General features: G+C 42.2%; 1 protein-coding gene across 1 annotated transcript in view; it reads right to left on the reverse strand.

Moving 5' to 3' along the window:
- Nucleotides 1-24510, reverse strand: part of VRK2 (VRK serine/threonine kinase 2) — a 107045-nt gene that overhangs the window by 29383 nt on the left and 53152 nt on the right. The window contains exons 9-10 of the mRNA XM_066595742.1: nucleotides 15044-15164; nucleotides 6529-6587 (exon numbers count right to left, since the gene is read on the reverse strand). Of these exons, the coding sequence (XP_066451839.1) occupies nucleotides 6529-6587; nucleotides 15044-15164 (180 nt within the window). The remainder of the gene's footprint in view (nucleotides 1-6528; nucleotides 6588-15043; nucleotides 15165-24510) is intronic.

Here is a 24510-nt window from a genome sequence, read left to right on the forward strand (position 1 = left end):
AATTTTTTTTTTTTTAATCATACAGCCTAGGCCTCCCTCACACAGACATTTTTATGCAGCGTTTAGCGCGTTTTTTTCGGCGCAGCGCTAGACACTGCACAAGGCTCCCATTCATTTCATTGGGGCTGTTCACACAAGTGTCAAAATGCAGCGTCTTCAACACTGCGCTTTGACAGCGATGCATGTTCAATCTTTGGCTGTTTTCAGCCGTGTGTCGCTAATTGAAATAAATGGGCAGCGGTTTCAGTACTGATGAAAACGCTGCACAACCCAAGGCTGCGTTTTTGTCAGCGTTAACCACACACAGATTTTTAGGGGACTTGAAATAAAATCCCTACCCCAAAAATCAGCCCTAGCTATACTAGCTCACCGCCTCTGATTGGCTGAGCCAGTCAATGAATGGTTATGATTGGTGGGTCGAGCCAGCACCGAGAACCAATCACAGCAATCCCTTGCTGGAGGTGGATTTCTAAAAGTTTGCTACCAGCAATAGACAATCTGTCAGTGCAGGGGAAGCCTGGAGCAGTGCCAGGGATCAGCGACAGGGACCCATACGGCACCTGCTAGGCGAGTACTAGCAATTATTAGGAAATTATAGTACCAGTGTTTCTGGTGGCGCAGCTTTGCTACATGCATTTCATACACATAGCTGAGGTACATGGGCGTGTGACAGACGCACACAACTTTGATACATGACATGTGCCTGACAGACATGACATGCGCATTGTACAAACACAGCTCTGCTACATTATATGCGCGTGACAGACACAGCTGTGCCACAGTACATGCAAATGTTACAAACTCAGCTCAGCTATATGACACGTGCGTCACAGACACAGCTTTGGTACATGACATGCACCTGACACACATGACATGCACATGGTACAAACACAGCTCTGCTACATTATATTTGCGTGACAGACACAGCAGTGCCACAGTACATGCGCATGTTAGAAACTCAGCTCTGCTACAGGCCATGTGCGTCACAGACACAGCTTTGGTACATGACATGCACCTGACACACATGACATGCACATGGTACAAACACAGGTCTGCTACATTATATGCATATGACAGACACAGCTGTGCCACAGTACATGCGCATGTTACAAACTCAGCTCTGCTACAGGCCATGTGCGTCACAGATACAGCTTTGGTACATGACATGCACCTGACAGACATCACATGTGCATGGTACAAACACAGGTCTGCTACATTATATGCATATGACAGACACAGCTGTGCCACAGTACACGCGCATGTTACAAACTCAGCTCTGCTACATGACATGCACATCACAAACACAGCTGTGCTACATGACATACATCCATGCTGACTATACACATTACATGCACAGCACATTAGACAAACGGCCACTTGCAGCTCTACTACATTTATGCTGACTGCACACATGACACACACAGCTATTGGATACAATGATGAGCCCCTGGTCATGTGATCCCTGTCAGCTTATCCAGAATACAGTACTACCAAACTCCAGAATGGCTCCTCCCACAGCAATGATGTCACCACAGGTCCTTTAGCCCGCCGCATCTCAGTGGTGACAGTAGGTCAGTGTGTCCTGCCAGGACCGCTGAGCTGTGTCTGGCATAACGGCTTAGTTGTATTCTCAGTGTGTTAGGATCTGCCACAACGGCGCCAGGAGGCGGAGCTACGACAGTCTGGGGACGGGGCTACGACATCGCCGGGGGGAGGGGGGGGGGGCAATGACATTGCCAGGGAGCTGCGCTATAAGACTTAATCACACACATACTTACATTCATACAAACAGACAAGTGGTAGTTAGTAGTTTGATTGATAAGCTTCCTTGTCAACACACTGGCATAACGCATGACAACACTGCCAAAACCAGGCTGAATCTGCAAACGCCTGTGTGAGGGAGGCCTTAGGGCTCCTTCACACAATCGTATGCGTTTTTACGTTCGCACGTACGTGATGTTAATTCGAATGAATGGACGATTTTCCGTTATCAAGTCCCGAGCTTAGAGTCTTTTCATCAATTCAGACGGCTGGGCGCGACGTATTAGAAAAAAATATGCTGCAGCCCGGAAATCCCTCGGTCGGCATAAATCATTGGAATGACTTCAAATGCCTAAAGAGCGGCATTTGTAATCTTTTCCCTGCGTTGGACGCTGCTAAACTGCCTCCCCCTCCCTATTTTTCCAGCTCCCATAGGAGTCTATGAGAGCTGCCAGTGTATATCAGTCGAAAGAAATCCAGAACTATCTGTTCCAACCATGAGTAAAAGCGCCCGCCGATTTCGTTCGCGTATGTTCTACTTTTTTTTTTTACGGTGCAACGTTTTTACGTGCCGCAAATTCGCCCATGTGAACGTATGCATTGGAATTCAACGGTTCAGATCGCCACATTTTTCAGCCGGGCGTGAAAACATGGCTACATAGCCGCATAAAAACGCTCATGTGAATAAAGCCTCAAAGTCAAGTTTTTTTTTCTGTGTTTTCTGTGGGTGGTACAATTACAACAATGCCAAAAATATCATTTTTTAGGTTTTTCCACTTTTGCACGATAAAAAAACCTTTTTTTAAAATGATAATCATCACTGCATGCTTTTTTATTTTTCAATGGGCAAAACTTCTTAATTTGTACCATTTTGGGGTACATACAGCTTTTTTGATCACTTTCATTCATTACGGACATAGTGTTACCAAATCTGTGGGCTTTCTCTGACATTTTTAATCAAAAAGGGTGTTTTTTTTGGTATTTTTTTTGAGGCATTGCAAGTCTTCTGTATTGCATTACCTTAGCACTCTTAATAGTTCTCATAGGCAGTGGCAACCCAGGACGCCAGTATCTGGAGTCCTTTTGCCATGACAACCCATCGGCCCTCCCTGTGAAACCTTTACATGCTGCTATCTACATAGATCGCAGTATGTAGAGGGTTAACAGCGGGGGTCACTGTTCTTATGTACCCCCGCTGAAGCAGCGCGAGGCTGGCTACCTGTGACAGCCGGCTCATGCTGCGCGATGGCGCTGGTTCAGCTTCTGATCTTATGTCATCCAGAGCGTAAGTTTACGTCCTGTTGCGTTAAGTACCGAGCAGCCAGGACATAAACCTACGCCCTGTGGCCTTAAAGGGTTAAAGCCAGCTGCCCAAAAACAATAAGGACAGCTTATGCTCCCCCATCCGGGCTCCCTGCAGCTGATTACATCAGTCTTGGCCTTGGATGCTGTGTTCACAGGCTGCAGTCAGCCTGCTGACGAGAAATCACGGGGTTGGACCGCTGAGGCCTGCAATCGGCTGCAGGAGCCCGTGTCATACCATCATCAGTCCAACTGCAGCTTATAAACACAGCATCCGAGGGAGAACCGTGGCTAGCAGCTGCAGCTGCAGGGAGCCCGAACAGCTTAAGCTGTTTATATTATTTTTGGTCACGGGCAGTTGCTTTAACCCCTTAAGGACAAGGCGGTTTTGGTCCTAAAGAACCAGGCACTTTTTAGTGATTTTAGCCATTTGGTGTTTTTACGTCCCTATTTTTTTTCCTGGCCTGCCTAAATTATTTTTTCAATCACATACAAAGCTAGATTTTAATTTTTTTCAATTTATTAGGGGGTAGTGTGTACAAAAAGCAAAAAAATGTAAAAAAAGTTTTAATATTAGGGCTGGGTTCATACACGTCGGAATCCCGGCGGAAATCTCGAGGTTTGGCTGCAGCGAAAAACTGCAAGATTTCTGCTGGGAAAAGCGCTGCTTCAAAACCCGCGGCACTTAGCCACGGGTTTTGAAGCGGCCTGGCCACTCGCTTTTCCGCTGCGGCCGACGCTCCAATAGAGGAGAGTGTGGCTGTAGTGGAATAAAAAGTAAAAACGGACATGCTGCATTCGACGAATCTGTGCCGCAATGCCGGCTTTGCCATGACGGATTCACTGTCCCATGTGGCCGAGATTTCTGAGAAATCTTATCCACATGGCTGGCCAATCCCGGTTGTGAAGGCGGTTGTGCCGCAGCGAAATTCTGGACAGAATTCCCACGGCAAATCCGCCCTGTGTGAACCCAGCCTCATGGCTCTTTATTTTTTTTCTTCTAAATACGTTAAAATAAAGTTCGGGAATGGATTTGCCATTTGGTTTTGGTCATCGTGATATATAATTTCGGATTAAAGAGCGGATAGGGGGACAGATTAGGCTGGCATCGGCTGTGGGTAGCTTTCTATTTTTTAGATATACTTTATTCTGTAATTTTTTAAACTTATTTTTGTAGCTTTTTTTTTTTCAAACATCTATGTTCCCCAGATCATCATATAAGACCCTTAGGGGTAATTCACACCATTTCTTTTTTTTTATTTCACACTTTTCCACTGTACCTGGAGCATCCATAGGAGCCCCTGTAACTGTGAGAGCTGGTCCGAGCTCTGCTAAGACCCTGCAGCTCTGATGTTCTGGGTGTCCCATTCTCAACATAGCACTCATTGAGCACTAGGTAGCCAGTAAAAGAGATAGGCAGAAGTGACATCTTAGGATCCGACCTGCTCCAATGCAAGAGCAGAAGTCTTAATCCCGCGCCGTATATTTACTATTGGCTGTGATTAATGCTCAGGACCAAGCATATTTTTTACAGTGCATGGTCCTTAATGGGTTAAAAAAAAAACTGTAAAGGCCCCAACCCCTTTAAAGCATGTGGAGAGATCCCTGATGTGGCGAGTCTAACTCACTATCACTTCCTCAGCATCTCCACTGACATCAGAGAAGATGCTGTGGCTTCAGAAGCAGATGCTCACCACACCAGGTATCCCTCCACATACCCAGTAGATTAGAGGGAGAATCAAGACTGGAGCATGTGTGATCACCTTCCAACAACTATTAGGCTGAATGTCCACTTGAGTCTTTGATTTGGGTCACCCGCGCGGGAGATCGCAAATCAAAGCCGCCCATAGGAATGCATTAGCATCCGCAAGCGATTTAAAAGCATGCGGATGACATGCGGGTCGCACGCTGCGGGAGAAAATCGCAGCATGCTCAATTTTGGCCGTGGATCCCACGGGACAGCTTCCTTTGAAGTCAATGGAAGCAGTCATATCCGCCGCACAGCCACAGCTGTCATTTTTGGCTGTGCTGCAGATTCCACTGGAGAGCAGGAGATTTATAAAAAAAAAAAAAAAAAAAAAAAAAAAGAACTGCAAAAAAAAAAAAAAATTTGCCGCGCTGAAGAAAGAAGAGCCGACGCAGAGAAGATCCGTTGAGCAGGGACGGTAAGAAAACCTATTTTTCTCCCAGTGTCCGCGGGCACACAGGGATTCTGCTGCAGGATTCAGCTGTGGAATCCGTGTGTGCAAGTGGACATTGGGTCTTAAAGTGGACACAGAATAGAAACAGCAGGTGGCGCTATTTTAAAATTGGTCATGGAATATCTGGGGATGGAAAGCTTTTTGTTTTTTTTTTACTAAGTGTAAATGCAAAAAGAGGCTTAGAATTTTGAGCTGGACTTAACTATAAAACATTACTTTTCATGGGACGATTCCCTTAATTACTCTCTGCTCTTACAGGCCATTCTAACTGTCTTAATTGAGTGTAACCCACCTCCCTTCCAATTCACATTTGCAATAATAAGAATAAATAAAATGTCTCAGGAGTGTACTTGAATATGGCATAATACTAATATATATATATATATATACATACACATACATACACACACATTCACACTCACACACACACACATATATATATATATATATATATATATATATATATATATATATATATATATATATATATAAAAAATTTTTATTTAATTTAGATTAATTTTTCCCTTACTAGTAAAATACATTATATGATAACAGCATACAAAACAACTATTCAACTATTTCTTCTACAAGTTAAAGTGGAGAAGAAATCACCAAGTTTTTTACAGCGCACTCCCGTACTGTTAGTTGTAGACTTTTTTTTTGCAGCTGTGTATAATATCATTCTACACTGTACTGTATCACTGAATCTTTGTTACTTGTCCTTAATAGTGAGGATAAGAGATTTTTAAGGTATCCCTATGTGACAAACGAGCAGCCCCTTTGGCTACAAAGATGTAAAATGACTTTGGCCCCAGAGGGCACTGTAATGTTTATTACATTACCATATGGCAGTACAAAATTCTATTTGCATATGAGTTTTTGGCACTCTCTGTGATTGGAAAACACAAATTAATTTAATACCGCATGTTTATTGTGCGTATACGCATTTGAATTGAAGAGATTAGCAAGGGGATGTGGTTGGGCTTTAACATTTCTGCACTATACGACTTGTTTAGTTTCAGAAAATCCTTTGTGTTTTATTTCCCGTTGAAGGAACCTACCATGCTTCATGTATCACCTCTGACCATGGCTGTTAAGATTGTTGCCGTATTAATAGGCCATTGTTACAGTTCATTACATATACTCCTTAGAGCTCAGGCAGATTCCCAGCATTTAAGCAGCTTTCTATTGAATTGAAACATTGGGGCTTAAACAATCTGCATCACATCTTGAAACATCAAATTAGCATTTACTCTATACTTACGGCATCCGACTTCTCGACCAGACCATTCAATAACAGACTGGGGAAGATCATCCCATAGCCTACAAAATGAGATACATGGATATTGTCATCATATTTCAATGGTGTAGTACTGATGCTCATTAATTTCTAAAGGAAGAAAATACAGGATGTGCCCTCAAAATGTGTACACACCTTCGTAGAGGTTATCTATGCCTTGAATATATGGTGGCAATATGTAATATTATCTTGACTGTAAAGATCTTAGTAGTCGCACAATTGCTAAAGCCAAGATGTGGCCATCAGAAGAGTCTAATAGAATCGGCGGCAGCATGATTGCCAATCCTTGAGGACACTATAACCAATGTTAGTGCAGAAATCAGAAGTGTCCGGATGTTAATGGTGACCACTTTGAGGACCTGACGTGATTGAAGAAGTTAAACAGGACTTATGGTCCTTTTATACGGGACGAGCTGTCGGGCAAATGATGCCCAGCAGCTCGTCCCAGTGATGATCACGCCTGAGCGGTTACACAGGAGCAAGTGTAGTTGGCATCACTCATAGCTCTGCTGGAATGGAGGCGGAGTGGGCCGGGGAGCGTTCTTTCCCGATGCGCCTCCATTCACAGTAGACAGGCAGTCGTTGAGAAATGAACGACTGCTGTTCACACTGAACTACCCAACGTTCAGTTTTGTGCATGCAGAAACTGAACGACTCAACAATTCTCGTTTAGTTGTTGCATGTGTTTACACGGGACGATTACCGCGGGAGCGCGGGAATCTGAACGATGATTGTCTAGTGAAAAAGGGACTATACAGTTATCCTATGAGGTCTATATAAATCTAGTAATTAAACTGTTATGCCGATATTTTTAATATTGAAGTGTGTATACATTTTTGGGGCGCCCTGTATAACTCTAAATATTCCCTGCTCCCCAAAATAAATAGAAGAATTTTAGATGATAAAAAAAAAAAACACACACACATTATACAAAAACTGGAAAATTACTAAAATGGCGCAAAAATGGTTGGATTCCTTAAAGCGACCCTCCAGATTTGGAATAAAATTCTGTCCCAGGATCAGCGGGAATGCATTATCTGTAGATAATCTTCTTGGCTGTTCCTCAGTGCCTGGAACAAGTTTTCAGTTGGCCAAGATGCCCACTATTTTCTAACGATACTATGCACTACGTTGTGATTGGGCAGTGCTGATCACATGAGCAGTGCTGGCCAATTACAGAGCAGGAATTGTGCAGTGGTAGTCCTAACACTACCAATGCACTGTTTGTAAGCTTAGGTAGATGGTGGCGGACATCTTGGCTGTCTGAAAACAGCACTTGGAACAGAGAGACGGCAGAGAAGATCACCCATAGGTAATATATTCCCTCCACCTTCTGGTCCTGGGAAAGAAATTTGTCCCAAAACTGGAGAATCCCTATATTTGCAGAGAATAAGTTATTACATGTGTTATGTGTATGCGGGGAATCTGCATTGAGCTGTTCCTGCTACTCCTCCTAGAGATGTATGAACACATTGCCATTTTGGTGATACCAGCTCAGGGGATGGATCCCACAGTTTGGCAGCCAAATAGTATTTTAGGGTCAGATTGCGTAGGGACACACCCTTCATAAATTGACTATGCTATACAGTAGTATGTTAAAACACTATAATTAGGCACAATCCTAGATGTACATGAATGGAAAATGTGGATTATTATTAGTTCATCACAACTCTACTTTATTTAATTATTCGCTTGAATAGGGAGGAGATGCAATACCAAACACAGCCCGTGGACAAGAGTGGCACTGTTTCTAGAAATATAGATTCTCTTTATTCTCATCATGCTCAACCATTTAAAAAAAAACTTCAAATCAAGACTACTGAGAAGGTTGCTTTTTTAATTCTTATTATTTTAGATCTACTGGAATGGGGAGAAAAAAAAAACTTTTAAAGTTCATATAGTATGCAGTGCAATCCAAAAAACGGGCGCATAGACGTACAATACACTATAAATTCTCTTTTGCTTCCCAGAATGCAAACCTATTTCTATTGATTGATTTCTAGTTTTCGAATACTGAGAGAGAAATCCACTGCCATGGGTGTGAGATAATAAAATATGAAAGCAATTATCAAATAAGACATATTAATAAGTTTGCCTTCTCATATCCGCTGTAGTATAAATGCAGACGATGCAACATCTCTCGTTTCAAGAATCTAAGAAGTCCTGCTTCAAAATTCTTCCAGCTTGTGTTGGGGATTCCGCTTTCCTGCTCCATTGGGGAGCAAGAAAAGGGAATCCCCACGGCCTAATGGCTCCGTCTCTGGACCCTATTGTCGGAGTCTGTCCATTTTAACTGCCTGGCTTTTGGATGGAAGAAGCAGCGCTGCATGACATTTTGATCCTGATCTGTGATGGAACCTCTGTAGAGAGGTTCTGATGCAGATGTGAAACGAACCTAACAGGCTGTGTGAACAGGATTACAAATGATAATCTAGCTGCTATGCTAATTAAAAAAAATGCATGAGACAGCGGCAAACAAAGATCCACGCCCACTACCTCTAATCCGTCTTACCTCCTAGTGGCCAGCACTTTGGAGTGATTTTTCAGCATAAAAACGTCATGTTAAATAAATAAAAGGTCAATAAAGTGATTTGCACTTTTGCTAGTTATCACATTAGCTATCGCTTAAAGGCGTATTCTGAGTCTTCTTTACATCTTTTTTTATTGATGACCGACAGGTCCTCAACAGATGATAGTCAGGGACCTGCTTCTTGGATCCCCACCAATCAGCTGATTCCCAGTAGAAGAAGCAGGGTGCGCTGATCATAGCACAGCGGCATCAGGTGGTATGGCAGTACTGCTCTCATTGAATTCAATAGGAGCTGTGTCTGCAGCATCAATCCGGGCCGCTGCGCTATGGTCAGCATTTCTGCTTCGTATGCTGACTACAGTGACACCGGCCCTGGGTATCAGCTGATCAATGGGCAACCAAGAAGCAGGCCCCTGATGATCATCTATTGAGGACTTATTGATCAACAACAGTAAAATTAAAAAATGTCCGGGAATACCCCTTTAAGTCCACGTTTGCTGAAAATACGGAGACATACTTAGAACAATCAGAATCAGGTGAAACAAGGGAATTTACTTCATCCACTAAACAGGCAGAATCATACACGGTCATAAAATGAAGCACTTAGAAGAAGTTGTCGCAATGGAATGAAACTTTATGTATGTGTGACTGTAATGTTGATAGAAGTAAATGAATAAAATATTGGAGCAAAAGGAGAATTTATTGTGGAAAACTGACCCCTTGAAAGGAGTTTCTAGTACCCTGTTGTACTGCCTCTAGCTTGGATACATGATGTGATATGGGCGAGTATGGAGGCTCTAGTACCCTGCTGTACTGACTCTAGCTCGGATAGAGGATGTGATACAGGCGGGCATGGAGGCTCTAGTACACTGCTATACAACCTCTAGCTTGGGTACAGTATGTGATACAGGCAGGCATGGAGGCTCTAGAACCCTGTTGTACCGCCTCTAGCTTGGATACATGATGTGATATGGGCGGGTATGGAGGCTCTAGTACGCTATTGGGTCATCTCTAGCTTGAACACAAGATGTAATACAGGCTAGCATGGAGGCTTTAGTACCCTGTTGGGCCACCTCAAGCTTGGATACAAGATGTGATACGGGTGGGCATGGAGGCTTTAGTACCCGGTTGCACTGCCTCTAACTTGGATACAAGGTGTGATACGGGCAGGGCATGGAGGCTCTAATATCCTGTAGGACCACCTCTAGTTTGGTTACAAGATATGATACAGGTGGGCATGGAGGCATACAGGTTCTGTTTGGTATCCTGTAGCATGTTGGTCCACATTAGCTGTAACTGAAAAAGATGTCCTCCAGTGCCCAAACAAAACCTGGATTTGTCACTGATGACCACCCAGTTCCACTCCGTAGCGGTCCAGTTTTGGGCATTCACGACATCACTGCAAACAGAGGTGATGGAGGGCGAGTGCCAAAGGCAATACACGTAATGAATGCCTGGAAATGGTTCAGACAGATACAGGAATCTGTAACGATGGTACCACCTGTCTCTGGATGACGGACATTGAAACAGTTGGAACTGTTCATGCTTGTCAGCCTATCAGACGATCCTCTCTACTGGTGGTCTGTCAAGGGCAACCTGAGCCCGGTCGCCTTGTGTGCGTGCATCCACTGGTACCAACACTTACTAAAAGTCTGATTGGCTAATACGACCATCTGAATCTTTCTAATAGTACGCTGCCTCTCAAACTCTGCTAATTGTGTGAAATCTCTTTGATTCTGTCGTAGAGGTCTAGTGGTCAACAAAGCTCTACAAGTGAAAAAAAAGGTCCACTAAACACTTATAGGCCGAGGAACCACTTTTAGGGCCTCATGTGGCAAGACTGTCCTGAGATGTAACTGCATGCCGAATTTTGCAGCAAAATGATAACTCCTTCCAGGGGCTTGATTTTTTTCCTTGTTTTACAAAGTGTATATTAGAACAAGAGTTTCCCAAAATATGAGAAACTTTTACAGGAATAGACTTGGTTATAGACAACAAGGATTAAGAAGCTAGAAAATAAAGATAATAGAAAGTGGAGAAATGCTTAAGTTGTCCTCCTTTGCCTAATAACATGTACATAGATATGAGACAGATCAGCATAAATTGATATGAGGCTCAGTACCGCACCGAAGACTTGTAGACATTCCTTGTAGGAGAGGAAGGTAGGGCGAACAGTAAAAATCCTAGGCCACCCAATATAATGGGCCCAGTAACATCCACAGGAGCTATCCCTATGGTTCCTATATCATAGCCTGCGACTTCTGCTCATTATCTACCTCTAGTAATTAGAATTCAACAGGAAATGTTCCCTGATTTACAGCTCCCAAAGGGACCAAAGGGCAGGCGTTTATATGAGCTGTAAAGTATCTGCCGGAGTTTTTTTTTTTTTCCTTTACAGAGGTGTAATAAAAAAAATACAACAATGCATTGTACAAAGACCAGATGAATGGGATGAGCTGAACAGAAAAGATGGCTTGTGTAAGGGCGTAAAAATTGTGAGGATATATATATATTTCCTTCATAAATAGATTTGGCAGTGGAATGCGGTCAAGAGGTCTCCTATTAGTCTTTGCCAATATTCTTCCATCTTCCACAGCTCTAGTATCCTCCTTGTACAAGAGATTAATATTGTGATTACAAAGCAAATGGAGGGTTTCTAAAACTGTCAGCCTTGGCACTGAACTGGTATATAAAATGGAGTGCTGTTTAAAGGGAATTGTTCAGTGTGTTCCGTTTTTGTGCGTTCTTTATCCTTTTCCAATGATATTCACTTTTATATTCATATATGTATTATTCATGGTAAGAGGCTTAAATTCATACATAATAAGAGCAAAGCAGAAGGAGTCGTTCTGATTCTTCTAACTCAGTGCATTTAATGTTGAGATTACCATTTTTTAAAGCCATATAAACAACAATAGGGGAAAAAAAAAAAAAGGTTAATCTTTCAAGTTTTGTTCCATCTATTAATTTTAGACATTTTCTGGATGAAGTCCTTACAAAATTAAAACTTCATATTAAACTGCGAGAATACAATCAATATTTAAAGAGCACATCCTTCCCTACCTCTATGTACTATGCGATCTGGCAGTGAACTGCTTAGAGGACAGTAACGAGACTCTTCTGAATGCCGACCTCCGTGAGTAATTTACTTACATGATGAGGATTACTATGCATATACACACAGATGAGCGGAAAGGGGATGTGTGCGCAGAATCTGCAAGCAAACGGGGCGGTTTTACAAGGCTGTAAGTTGTGACTGCCATGATGGATCAAGAACTTGTGGAGTGACTATAAGCAGTTGCTAATTAACAGATCCTTCATATCATCATTTATGTACACGTTATACTATTTCTATATATTTCCCCAGCACAAGTAAAACACTGTATCTTTCTATCATTCATCATCTCACTATATTATATACCGTTCATATACTATCTTATTTGTATAGCGCCAACTTCTTCAGCAGCGTTTTCATGTAATTTTAATTTATTAACTCCCCCCCCCCCCCACCAAGCTGGGTACTCATTTTACCAACCTCGGAAGCATGGAAGGCTGAATCAACCTTGAGCCGGCTACCTGAACCATGCAACCCTCAGGTCGTGAGCAAGAGCTTAGGACTGCACTTCTGCTGTCTTTACGCTCTGCGCCACACCATGTACTTACAATTAAAGAAGACCCCATCCTCCACCCCACATAAAACACTGATTTATAAAGATTTGGGGTAAATATTTCTGCTGTCTCAATATTCTGTAAGTAAAGTAACAAGTTTCTAGCTTTTCCTATTCCCATCACCTTAGTTTCCCCAGGCCACTTTCACGCAGCCGTCTTCTGGTCAGTTTTTAGCATCAGTATTTGTAGGCCAAAAATTAAGAGCGGGCCCAAAACTCAGAAGAGGCGCAAACTGTCCGATTCTACGTCTGCTCTGGGTAGGTTCCACTAATTTTAGCTTGCAAATACGGAGACGAAAAATTCTGGAGTGTGAAAGCGGCCTTTGTGCTTCCTTGTTAAAATGTAAATGACAATCACCGGTTAAGTTTCCATAATAATGTACCACCCTGCGACATGGTGACCTGTGACTCCTCCAGCGCTGCTAAACAGTTTAATGAAGTGGAATGTGCTAGAAGAGGATGGTCAATATAGGGTTAACTTAAAAGCATGGTGAAAAATCTCTACCTGAAAAAAAAAAAATGGAATGTCCATACATTGAATTTAATATACAATTTAATCATGTATATGGATTTCCTAATTAGCCTTTGCACTGCATAGAATATTCTGAGTACAGAACGAATAGAATGCGAGGGGAAGCTATAATTATACGGTATTAGATAGCAACGCACAACGGTATTTATGATGGGAGAATCACGGGGACGGACAAGAAATAGCAACAAAATACTGGTTCGAATGAGTGCAAGCTCTTGTGAGCACTAGCGTCTATTTAATCTGGGCCACTTTTACCATTTCTGAATTTTGGCTTGCAAGAATCAGAGCATTTTTTGTTTTGTTTTACCCTTTTGCATGGGGCGGTCCACACTGGGATTTAGGCATCCGTGCATTTTTATACAAAGACGTATAACATATAACACGTAGCTTCATGGACTCCTAGGCTAGAATGGGTCAAACATCATTCAATAATGCCTACTTTTGACTAATGTTCGACTCACATACATTGGTGAACTTTTTTGTGTGTGAGGGATCAAAAAAGCGCAGCCTACTACGCTTTACTGAGATACTAAAAAGTATGGAAACGTATACTTCTAACACAGAGTCACTGTAAAACGTATGAAACGCTGGCAGTAGGTTTCTATCATTTAATGTATACGTTTTTTGCTATCAAATGCCTTAAAAGGGATTTAAAAAAAAAAGAAAAAAAACTTTGCTAAGAAGAACAAATTAAGAAAAGAAAAAAAGTCTGCAGTGAAAAACGTACACTTTTTTTTAAAAGTAAAAATGGATACAAGCTTATGGAAACGTATGGCCGTTCAATGCATAGATTTGAAAAAAACGTACAGGTAGGTTTACAATGGCGCACGTTTGTATACGTTTTTTCATTTAATGTACTGCACGCGTTAAACGTGCATGAGAATCGTAATGTAAACAGCCCCCGATATCACCGAAAAGCTGAGTTTGAGGCCATATTTTCACGGACGTGAAACTCAGGCTGATATTGCACTTGTAGACCTGCAATTTTTACTGCGATTGTGATGTTTTTTCCTTGCAAAACACATTGCATCACTGCGTATGCAAATTTTTGCACGTGTACAAATTGCATGTTGCATCAATAGTAAAAATAATAAAAAATGTACTACGCTTGCATGTGTATGCGAGTGTGACGCTAAACAGAATCACTCAAAAATGGGACATATTTGGTTCTTGCATTACAGGTGTGTGGGGGGAGAGAAATCGCTCATGTAATTGCGTGATTTCTCGCAATGCGCAGAAATCATGCATGAACCTCGCCGGTGTAAACACACCCTGAAAGTAATGTTTCTTCCCATTCATGTGCGGATATATATTTTGGCCATATGGGATGAAATGCATTGCTGTACAACACAACATTCCATACCTTAATAGTAGAAGCCCTTTTATACTATACTGATGTACAGAACCTGAGTTCCATATATCCGGTATCAATGCTGTGTAAGGATGTGTTCACATGTGGCCTTTTCTCTGCAGTGATTTTTTCGAAAAAGTTTTTGAGTAAAAGTACCTGAAAATAATATTTTTCTGCCCAAAAAAGAGCAATGAAAAAAAAGTGGCAAACTTTGCAGTAAAAACACCACCTAAAAAAAGGTGTTTTTACTTTTTTATGCATTATTATATTCTAATGGTAACATTTAATGTCTGATTGTATCTAGATACTTTTTTTTTTACACTCCACAGATATATATATCTATATATATCTATATATAGATATATAGCTCTCTATCTTTTTTTTTTTTTTAACCATACGTTGATTTGGATGCCAGGACAGTAGACGGATCCTGTAAGTTCTGCTCCCAGGGTAACTTCCCAGATAACCAGTGGAGCATACAGTATGCAAGGATTTCCAGGTCCCCTCGTCTGGATGGGGCTAAAAGAGAAAGAAAAAAAAAAAAAAAAGAAGTAAAAGAAAAGGATGTTAAAAAAGTGATGGAATATCAGAATACATTTTTTGGGAGGAATGCACGGACTATTAGTGATGAAATCTGAAAAAAGTAAATGGGCAAAGTGTTTTGTTTGTTCAGCTGTATTAAAAGTAAAAACGCCCAGTCGTTCTGGCTTTACACCACAGACAGCCGAGTGACTTGTTGCTGCAGAAAGGCAGGGTCAGTTTTCTTACCTCCTCTAACTTCATCCTTCCTCAGTCTAGCCTGTCACATGAACTTGATCCCCATGGCCTCTGACATGATCCAGACAGCCCATAACCCAGCACCAACACTTTCTCAAAGAGCCAGGCAGTAAAAACAAAGAAAGAAATGTCTGCAGCTAAATTGCTAACACATGTTCCAGGAAGTCCATGGGGTCTACACTGGTCATACAGAGACCATTTGAGTGCAGACTAAACATTGATGGCCTTTCCTGTTCCATCGTGTTCAAAAACCCTTCGCCGTAAAAGATAAGACAAAACTGCCATCTAGTGTAGAAGAACTGAAGTCGCCGTGCTCCGTCTCCGTGCACCTAAACAATGCAAGGGCTTAATACTCGCTGGAAGACGGAATCTAAATAAGCGGCGGCTGACCTCTAATATTTCATCCTTAAAGTAGAACAAAAGAATTCTGGAAAAGGTGGAATTTTCCTATTTTCCTCACTTACATTCAAAATAAGACAATAGTTGAGACAGCGAAGTAATAGTTAAAGCCCGAATTGAAAAAAAAACAAAAAAAAAAAACACACCACGCAGTGCGCAGATCTTCATTATTCCGTGTTTAGGAAGTTCTGCTTGATATGCGAGATACAAACCGGCTGATATACACACCTATGAAAGTTACTCACAAAATATCTCAAGCCGTAATTTAAAATTTGTTTTATTGTGTTATGAATATTTGGAGTGCGGCTTCTCGGGGGGAGAACGATGTATCAATCACTAAAAGCGAGATTGGGAGATGTATATTTTATCTGCTGTTGCGATTGGAGAGAAAGATGTAATCTCTTCCTCTGCTGCTCGTGGTTGTTAAACTTGCAGCCTAGTTTATGGGCTTTCGTTAAGTGAATTCGAGAAAAGTCACTCAGCAAACTTATCTTTTAATTTAAAAAGTCACCTATTAAAAAAAAAAAAAAAAGCCGGAGTGCCGACACATCATAACTGCTTTGTGATACTATGCATAAGTTCTAATGGAATCAGGGGACAAGATTAGCTTTTACACACACAGACACACACACAGCACTCCGTCTAAACTGCTATTAGGGTATGCGATTATTAAAGGCCCTTCAACCTAACAGAATGCTCCTCGCTCCCTCGGGGGCCGTTTATTTTCTGCACTGGCTTCGACAACGTCCTAATGCAAGACTTGGCTCTCGTATTAAAATAAAAACACAATCTCCACCACTTGCTGTTCTGTACTGATTTTATCAGTCATAAATCTCCCATTAACTGTGGAATGATTCCATTCATACACATGTGTTCACAAGTTCTTTTTTCCATCATGGCAATACCAGATTACAGGCTTGTAAAACCGGACCATTTGCTTGCAGATCCTGTGCATACATCCTGTGATGTGTGTGTGTGTCTAGGGCTATAGGTGATGGATGGATGGATGGATGGATGGGCCTTAGAAAGCAGTGGGAAAAGATCTAAAAATATAAAAGCACTAAATATACATAAACACAAAAACAAATTATCAAATGCTTTATGGTCTGGTCCCACATTACTGCACAATCCAATACTTTCACTATACTCCGACTCTAAACATTAGCGCCAAGAAGCGATTCATTGTGGCCGCACCACTCATACTAATAAATGAAAGCTACTGAGTCATACATACTGTCCATACGGAGTATAAAGTCAAGCTACAAAGGGAGTAAATGCATATATATTACAGACACACATGGGGGATAGCTATCTCATCTCTCTCTCATATCTATCCATCTCTCTCATATCCATCTACCCATCTCTCTCTCTCTCTCTCTCATATCCATCCATCCATCCATCTATCTCATATCTCTTTATCACACTTGTGCCTTTGGGATGTTTATTCTTCTATTCAAAAGATGTCCCCATGGAACCAGGTTGTTCTCTGTACAGATGTAGCAATCATTAACATGACCGGTGCATCCTGAAAAGGTCTATTTGAAGGGAGTAGCCAGAGTATTAAAAAAATTTAAAACGGGCGTGCAGGATATAAAATATCAAAGGAAGCGGCACTTACCTCTCTTTTTTTTACCCCCAGAAAACAGTAGGGTAGAGCTGGTAAAGACCGCGCTGTCGGTACAGACCGGAAATCAGGTGACTGACTCCTGCAGACAATCGGAAGCTGCAGCGTCGCATTCCGAATTCCTGGCATCATGGTGCCTAGGATGTGAGCGCTGATGCCAGGAGTGTGGGTGAGGATGCGTCGATTGGCGGCAGCGGTCTCTCAATCTGTGCTGGTAGCGGGGTCTCTAGCAGCGTTGCTCTGCTGTTTCCAGGTCGCAAAGAAGAGAGGCAAGTACCGCTTTTTTGTTATTTTAATTCAGGACTGGCCACGTTTTTTTTCTTACCGCTCGGACACCCCCTCTAAAACATTCCATTGTTGTTAAAGGGGCTTTTCCATTATTTAAAATTGCTCCACAGCTGGTTGCTGCTGACCAGGACCTGTTATTGCTGCAGCCAATCACTGGCCACAGCTATGACTTTCTATAGCTAATGATTGGCCCTAGCAGTCATATGTCCTGCAACAACCAGCAAGTACAGAATGGCTGTGGAGCAATTTAAAGTAATGGGAAAATCCCTTTAAAGGGGTTGTCCCGCGCCGAAACGGGTTTTTTTTCTCTTTCAATAGCCCCCCCGTTTGGCGCGAGACAAACCCGATGCAGGGGTAAAAAAAAAAAACCGTCCGGTACTTACCCGAATCCCGGCGATGCTGCGACTTCGTACTTACCTTGCTAAGATGGCCGCCGGGATCTTCACCCTCGGTGGACCGCAGGTCTTCTGTGCGGTCCATTGCCGATTCCAGCCTCCTGATTGGCTGGAATCGGCACACGTGACGGGGCGAAGCTACGAGGAGCCGCTCTCCGGCACGAGCGGCCCCATTCAGAAGAAAGAAGACCGGACTGCGCAAGCGCGTCTAATCGGGCGATTAGACGCTGAAATTAGACGGCACCATGGAGACGGGGACGCCAGCAACGGAACAGGTAAGTGAATAACTTCTGTATGGCTCATAATTAATGCACGATGTATATTACAAAGTGCATTAATATGGCCATACAGAAGTGTATACCCCCACTTGCTTTCGCGGGATAACCCCTTTAAGTTCCCATATTTCTGATTGTTAAATTTACCGTTTGCTAAATCTGTACCCATTCAAAAACTTCTAAATGGCTATATTTCTACACACATTTAACCTTCTTCCACATGTAGCATGCGCCATTTTGCAAGTCTCACCACAGAAGGCAATGTTGGCAGAAACAGGGAGCTATAATGCTGATCCACATTTCACGTTACTATAACACATCAGTATTAGCTGTGCATCAGGGCTCGTTCACACGAACGCTGTCTTCGCACTGTTAGCAGCGCGCAGAACGCACTTCTAATAGGATCGAATAGGTTCCTATAGAAGCGTTCACATGGGAGAATATTAGGCGCTGAATTCGCACACCTAACAAAAATAGGACTTGCGACTGCAAACTTGCAGGTCGGCTCCGAGGTGCGCGCAAAGATAGGACCTGTCCTATCTGTGCTGCGTGCTTTCTATAGGTTCCTATGGGAGCCTTGAAAGCACGCAGCCTGCACCTCGGATCGTGTGAACAGGCTACTTCAGGCATCTTGAAGTAGCCTGTTCACGTGATCTTTACAGCACTATAGCCGCGATCGTTTCTTATGGCTATAGTGCGCAAAAACAAGCCCTCAGCAAGGCTAATTTAACACGGGCGAGTGCGATATTGAGCCGTGAAACCTGGCCCAATATTGGGGTCACCAACGTGCGATGTCCCTGCGGATGCGAAGGTGTTCCCTTCACATCACTTCAGGGAAATAGCGATCCTCCCGGGAGGTTTTTAGCCGCACCAGAGGATCATCAAGTGTTTCCAGTTGTTTTCAATGGGAAACCTAGCATCTATAAATGTACTTTCTGACACACCTGCTCTATGCTTGAAAAAGGCGCAAAATCTAGCAGCGAAACGCGTTGCATGTAGCATATACTATTTTATATGTCGCATTATTTTACTTTGTATGTCAAAATAAAATCGAGTTTATATAGCTCTACATAGTATTCTTCATCCCGTCAGACTGGGGGCAGAGAACTTCTTTTGCATACTTTTGCATCAACGTACTCCATTCAAGAGAACAGGGTTCATATTCATGCATCTCGCAATGCAGAAATCTGGCGCAGTCGATAAAATTAGTTTTCCAGGTATGTCAGGTATTAACCTACTTAATAACTAGATTACCCTACAGTCTATAATTTACGCATTAACTAAACTGCACAACGCAAAAAGAAAAAAAACGGAAAGAAAATGCATATAAAAAGGGAAACCCCTCACTGATCCAGTTCTAGAATCAGCCCTGTACATACACATCTATATGTCTCTGCCTAAATGAATACTTCTATACGTCATCCAAAACTCACTTGTAGAGACGTTCAGCTATTTGTGTTTAAGGTCTAAGACATCCATCACAATTACCGGAAGGAAGAAATGCTTATTTGGCTGTGTTCAAGCAGCATATCCATTCTCATCTGCTAGTTAAAACATGAGTATATGATAAAAGGGTTATACTACCAAAAGAATCCTTCTACGGATCCTCCTCCAAATTTCTTCTGCGTAGCAAGCTAAATTAACATTTTAAACAGTACCGAGGGGACAGATCTGCTGCTGCATTAATTTAGATCTGGGAGATGAGATGGCTCTCCAGCTACTGTATTTGTGCAGTGCATTATCAATGTACCAAGCAGCAGCTAAATGCATCAATAGAAACTTGACAATTTAAAGTGATTTTTTTTTTGCTGAAGGATGCACAGAGCATCCCCAGCGCTGCGACTGCCACCGCGGCTAATAAATAACATGAAAAACATAACAAGCAGACTAAGAAAAAAAAAATATATTAAAAAAGTCTAGTTGGTGTATTCCACATACGGTATCAACGCTCTGCACGCAGCTTGTGCCGTGTGTATGCAAATAAAAAACTGCAGGCTGCACTTTCTATACACAAAACATTTTGTAGACACTTTTATATTATATGTGGTATGCCTACAAAGAAATTATATTATATGTGGTATGCCTACAAAGAAATTAGGTATTGACTGCTCGGCTTGCAAAGGAGAAAAAAAAAAAAATTCTACAAAAATCTATAGCATGCATTGATCCAGATCTTACTTTTAGCACAAGCAAAAAAAATGTAACAAATTAAAAAAATGGTACTTGTGACGCAGAAATTATTCTCTTTTATTATCGAGCAAGCTGACAAATAAAATGCAGTGTATGTAAAGTAAGCTTTTAAATGGAGTTGTGCCCATTAAAGGAGGATGAAGAAAAAACTGCACACCTGCATATATATATATATATTTCTCTCACTGCATTGCACATGAAGAAAACTATTTCTACACCTTGGACAGTGAGACAACTAATTGGCTTATATAGGCTTTTTCTTTTCTAAGTCGTCCATATGGTGCTGTTCAGGTGGACTATTAAATGGAAGAAAAGCATTGCTCCAGGCAGCGTTCTCATGTTCACGTAGGCCAGGTCAGATGTGGTCGACAACAAAGCATGGCAGAATCCTACATAAGCAACTTCTATTGCACCCTGCGTGGAAGGGTTTGGATCAGTGATCCCAATATGTTCTCTCAGTACGTTACAAAATGCATACTAAAGACTACGTAAATGCCAAATACCGTAGACTGCTCTACAATTATTCTCTCCGACCGGCAGAGGGAGCCGTCCAAGCCAGGCCAGGGCTGCCCGGAGGAGGGCAAATCCTACAGCCATGGGATGATGTAGGCCAGTCTACAGAAGACAGCCGATGTCGACTACAGCCTGATGTAGAGGGCTGTCCAAAAATGTGATTTTAAAGGTCTCATTCACACGGGTGAGTGAGCTTGAGATCGATCCGCAAGTCCTCAAACTCCCACCAGTCCAGCCTTGTTTTCAGGTTCCACTGGAAGCAGGAGACATTTCATTAACCCTTTCCCGCTGCAGCCCTTTTTTGGTTATTTTTTTCCTCTCAGCTTTCAGAAAATCATAACTTTCTTCTTCCAGTTGCATAGCTAAACGAGGGCTGTTTTTTTTGCGGGACGAGTTGTATTTTGCAGTGGTACTATTTAATAGACCATATAATGTACTGGAAGACTTGTGGGGAGAAAGGGGAAAAAAGGGGATTTCACCATTTTTGGGGAAAGTTTGCCTTTATGATGCTCACAGTAGTAAGAATGACTTTGTATCTTTTTCTTGTCGGTTGAAATGATTATGGCGATGCCAGATTTACACAGTGTAATGCACTACTACTTCATAACATACCTTTCATTTTTTTTTAAATTGCTCTCTGCCGCCATCTTTTGGCCGAGATAGCTTTTTTATTTTCCATCGATTGGGTTGTGCGAGGCTCATATTTCGCAATCTGACCTGTAGCCTTTATTAACATAACTTTGGGATACATATGAGTTTTTGACCACTTATTATTTTTTCTCAGAGTTGGGAGACCGAAAAAGTGCAGTCCTGGCACGGTGTATTGTGCGGGATTAATAATGTAATAATTTACTAAATTGGACTTTTACTAAGCAGCAATACCATTTTTCTTTTCTTATTCTTTGGATGATGACTGGGAAAAGGTGGTTTAAACGTTCACTTTTTTTTTTTTTTTTTTTAACTCCCTTTTTTTTCTGGTTCTCATAGGGGACTTAACTTTGCGATAGTCTGATCGCCTATACAGTATAATGCAATACTATAGTATACTGGGTACTGACAGGCATTGTATTAAGATGAGCCATGTTTCTCTTAATAGGCGGTTATGCAAGGAAGCCCTGGGGGTCTTCAGATTGTCCCAAGCTGCAGGACACCCAGACAGAACCTCACAATCTTATCACTGGGGGACCGTTGGGGACTAGTGAATGCCGATCAGGGCATTTAAATGGCCCTATCAGAATTTAAAGAGTTAACAGCCGCTATCCGAGTTATACAGTGTATTTAACAGGCTTAACTCCTGAGCATGCTCCATACACGTACAGCGAACATTGAGTGTCTATGTACAGCGCACATCAGGATGGGGTTAGAGGTCTATTGGCACCTCCGACATGTTCATTTTAGTGAATAATTGTGTTCCCCATTAGATTACAATACTGGAGCCGCTTTTCTTAGACCTCCTGAATGGTGCCATTCCTTGGTTATTCCTCCTTGAAATATATAACTAAATTGACAACTTGGTGTTACCAGCTGAGGGATGTGTCACTCTACTCTCGGACATTGTCCAATCGGTATTAACAGTAGCAGACTGTGTATGGACACTCCCCTTTGACAACGGGAATGGTAACATCCAGTTTTCAATTTAGTTATATTTCAAAAGATGAATAGCAGAGGAACGGCACAGAGTTATGAGCAACGGGGGCCCAGAATAATTATTTCAATGGTGATATAAGTATTTACTAAACAGGCACGTCAAGAGTGGTGAAGATTCTCTTTAATACGATGTACAGTATTAGGAAATTACTGGCCATTCTCTATAAAAGTCCATGCATACTGGAGCTACAGTGAATGTACAGAGAAGTTACAGGCAATTCAATTTTAAATATACTCGGTATCTTGCCAAAGGTAGAATGTATTTCCCTGAATCCATTATCTATTATGCATGATGTACTGCATCTACTGAAGAGTTGATGAACGATGCAGTCACATGGCTGACACACAACGACATGTCACCAATGCAGCCACAACCTTGGGACAATGGTCAGTAACATTTCTATTTTATGCATATTCTGCCATTTTATATTCAGACCAACAGAAGAATTATTAGAACTATTACGCCTTATTCACACGGGCAAGTGTGATTTTGGGCAGTGAGAAACTGACCGAGTATCCATTCACTTTACATCCGTTTTTGCCTTTTTAATGCACGCTATCCAGGTGCAATCCATTTTCACACGTGTAAGGAAGGAGGCTCAACTGATGCAATTTTAAAAACTCCCACTGAAATCAATGTGTTTGTAAAAAAAAAAAAAAAAAAAAAAAAGAAACATTCGCATGCCATGCAATCGCATCAGAATAGGAAATGCTGCAATTAAGTTTTGTACATGGACTAAGAAAATGAGGTTCAAGTTCTGTCAGCTTCAATCCCGTTAAAACCGTCCATATGAATAAGCCATTATTGGAGGTCCACAAATTTGCAACACTTTGTAAGACAACATAAGCAATGTTAAATGGATTTTCAACTTCATATTGCCCCAAGCTGAGGGTGAGGTAGGAACTTTCAAACATTGATCAAGGGGGTACTGTTGTATCTTGTGGACACTGGAAGTGATGGGTGTACACCAGGGTTAGGCTGCTTGACAGCCAGGTGGCGCCCCCAGTTTCTGATTGGCTGCTTGACAGCCAGGTGACGCTCCCAGTTCAGAAGATGTTAGCACCGGTGCCAGGGAGATTCACAGCGGGGGGCGGAGAGCGGCGGACCAGCAAGGCAGAAGGCCTAGCAGCGGGCAAAGTAACAGGTGCCAGCCACCAACACTGCAGGACACAGGGAAGACGTACAGAGCCGGACAGAGGAGGACGCAGAGCGGCGGAGCAGCATGGGAAACAGCTAATAATGTAAGCCTAACCCTACATCCCAGACAAAACTCAACCCCCACAGTGCTAGGACCTTGCTCCAGGCAGCCAATCCACAGCTTGTGAGTGTACACTGGGCGTATACAGCTCATCAGTAGGTCTCCACCCATACTTGTGGTGGAGACAAGATACACCAGTACCGATCAAGGGATTATTGTAACAGCCATTTTGGAGTCGGAAATACATATTTTCCCGCAAATGGGCTAAACTGGCTTCTGCCTCATTGTCGTTTTTTGCTTTTCTCTGGATCAACGGGGGGGGGGGGGGGGGGGGGGGACAGGCTGAACTAGATGGACATTGTCTCCTTTCAGTCTAACATACTGGCACCCATTGTCCATATGCCCTCTACATATGGAGGGGGTCACTTAATCAGGACTCCACTTTATTATCTAGAGCAAAGTCACTGCAAAGAATGAAGAACTCCGTAAGTAGTACGGCAGATTTCCGGAAATCTTCTCACCATCTTGGTAGCTACCTGAGCAATGGGGAATCTCTTT

The sequence above is a fragment of the Eleutherodactylus coqui genome, chromosome 3 (assembly GCF_035609145.1).
Source record: "Eleutherodactylus coqui strain aEleCoq1 chromosome 3, aEleCoq1.hap1, whole genome shotgun sequence".
In the NCBI taxonomy this organism is placed as follows: Eukaryota; Metazoa; Chordata; class Amphibia; order Anura; family Eleutherodactylidae; genus Eleutherodactylus; species Eleutherodactylus coqui.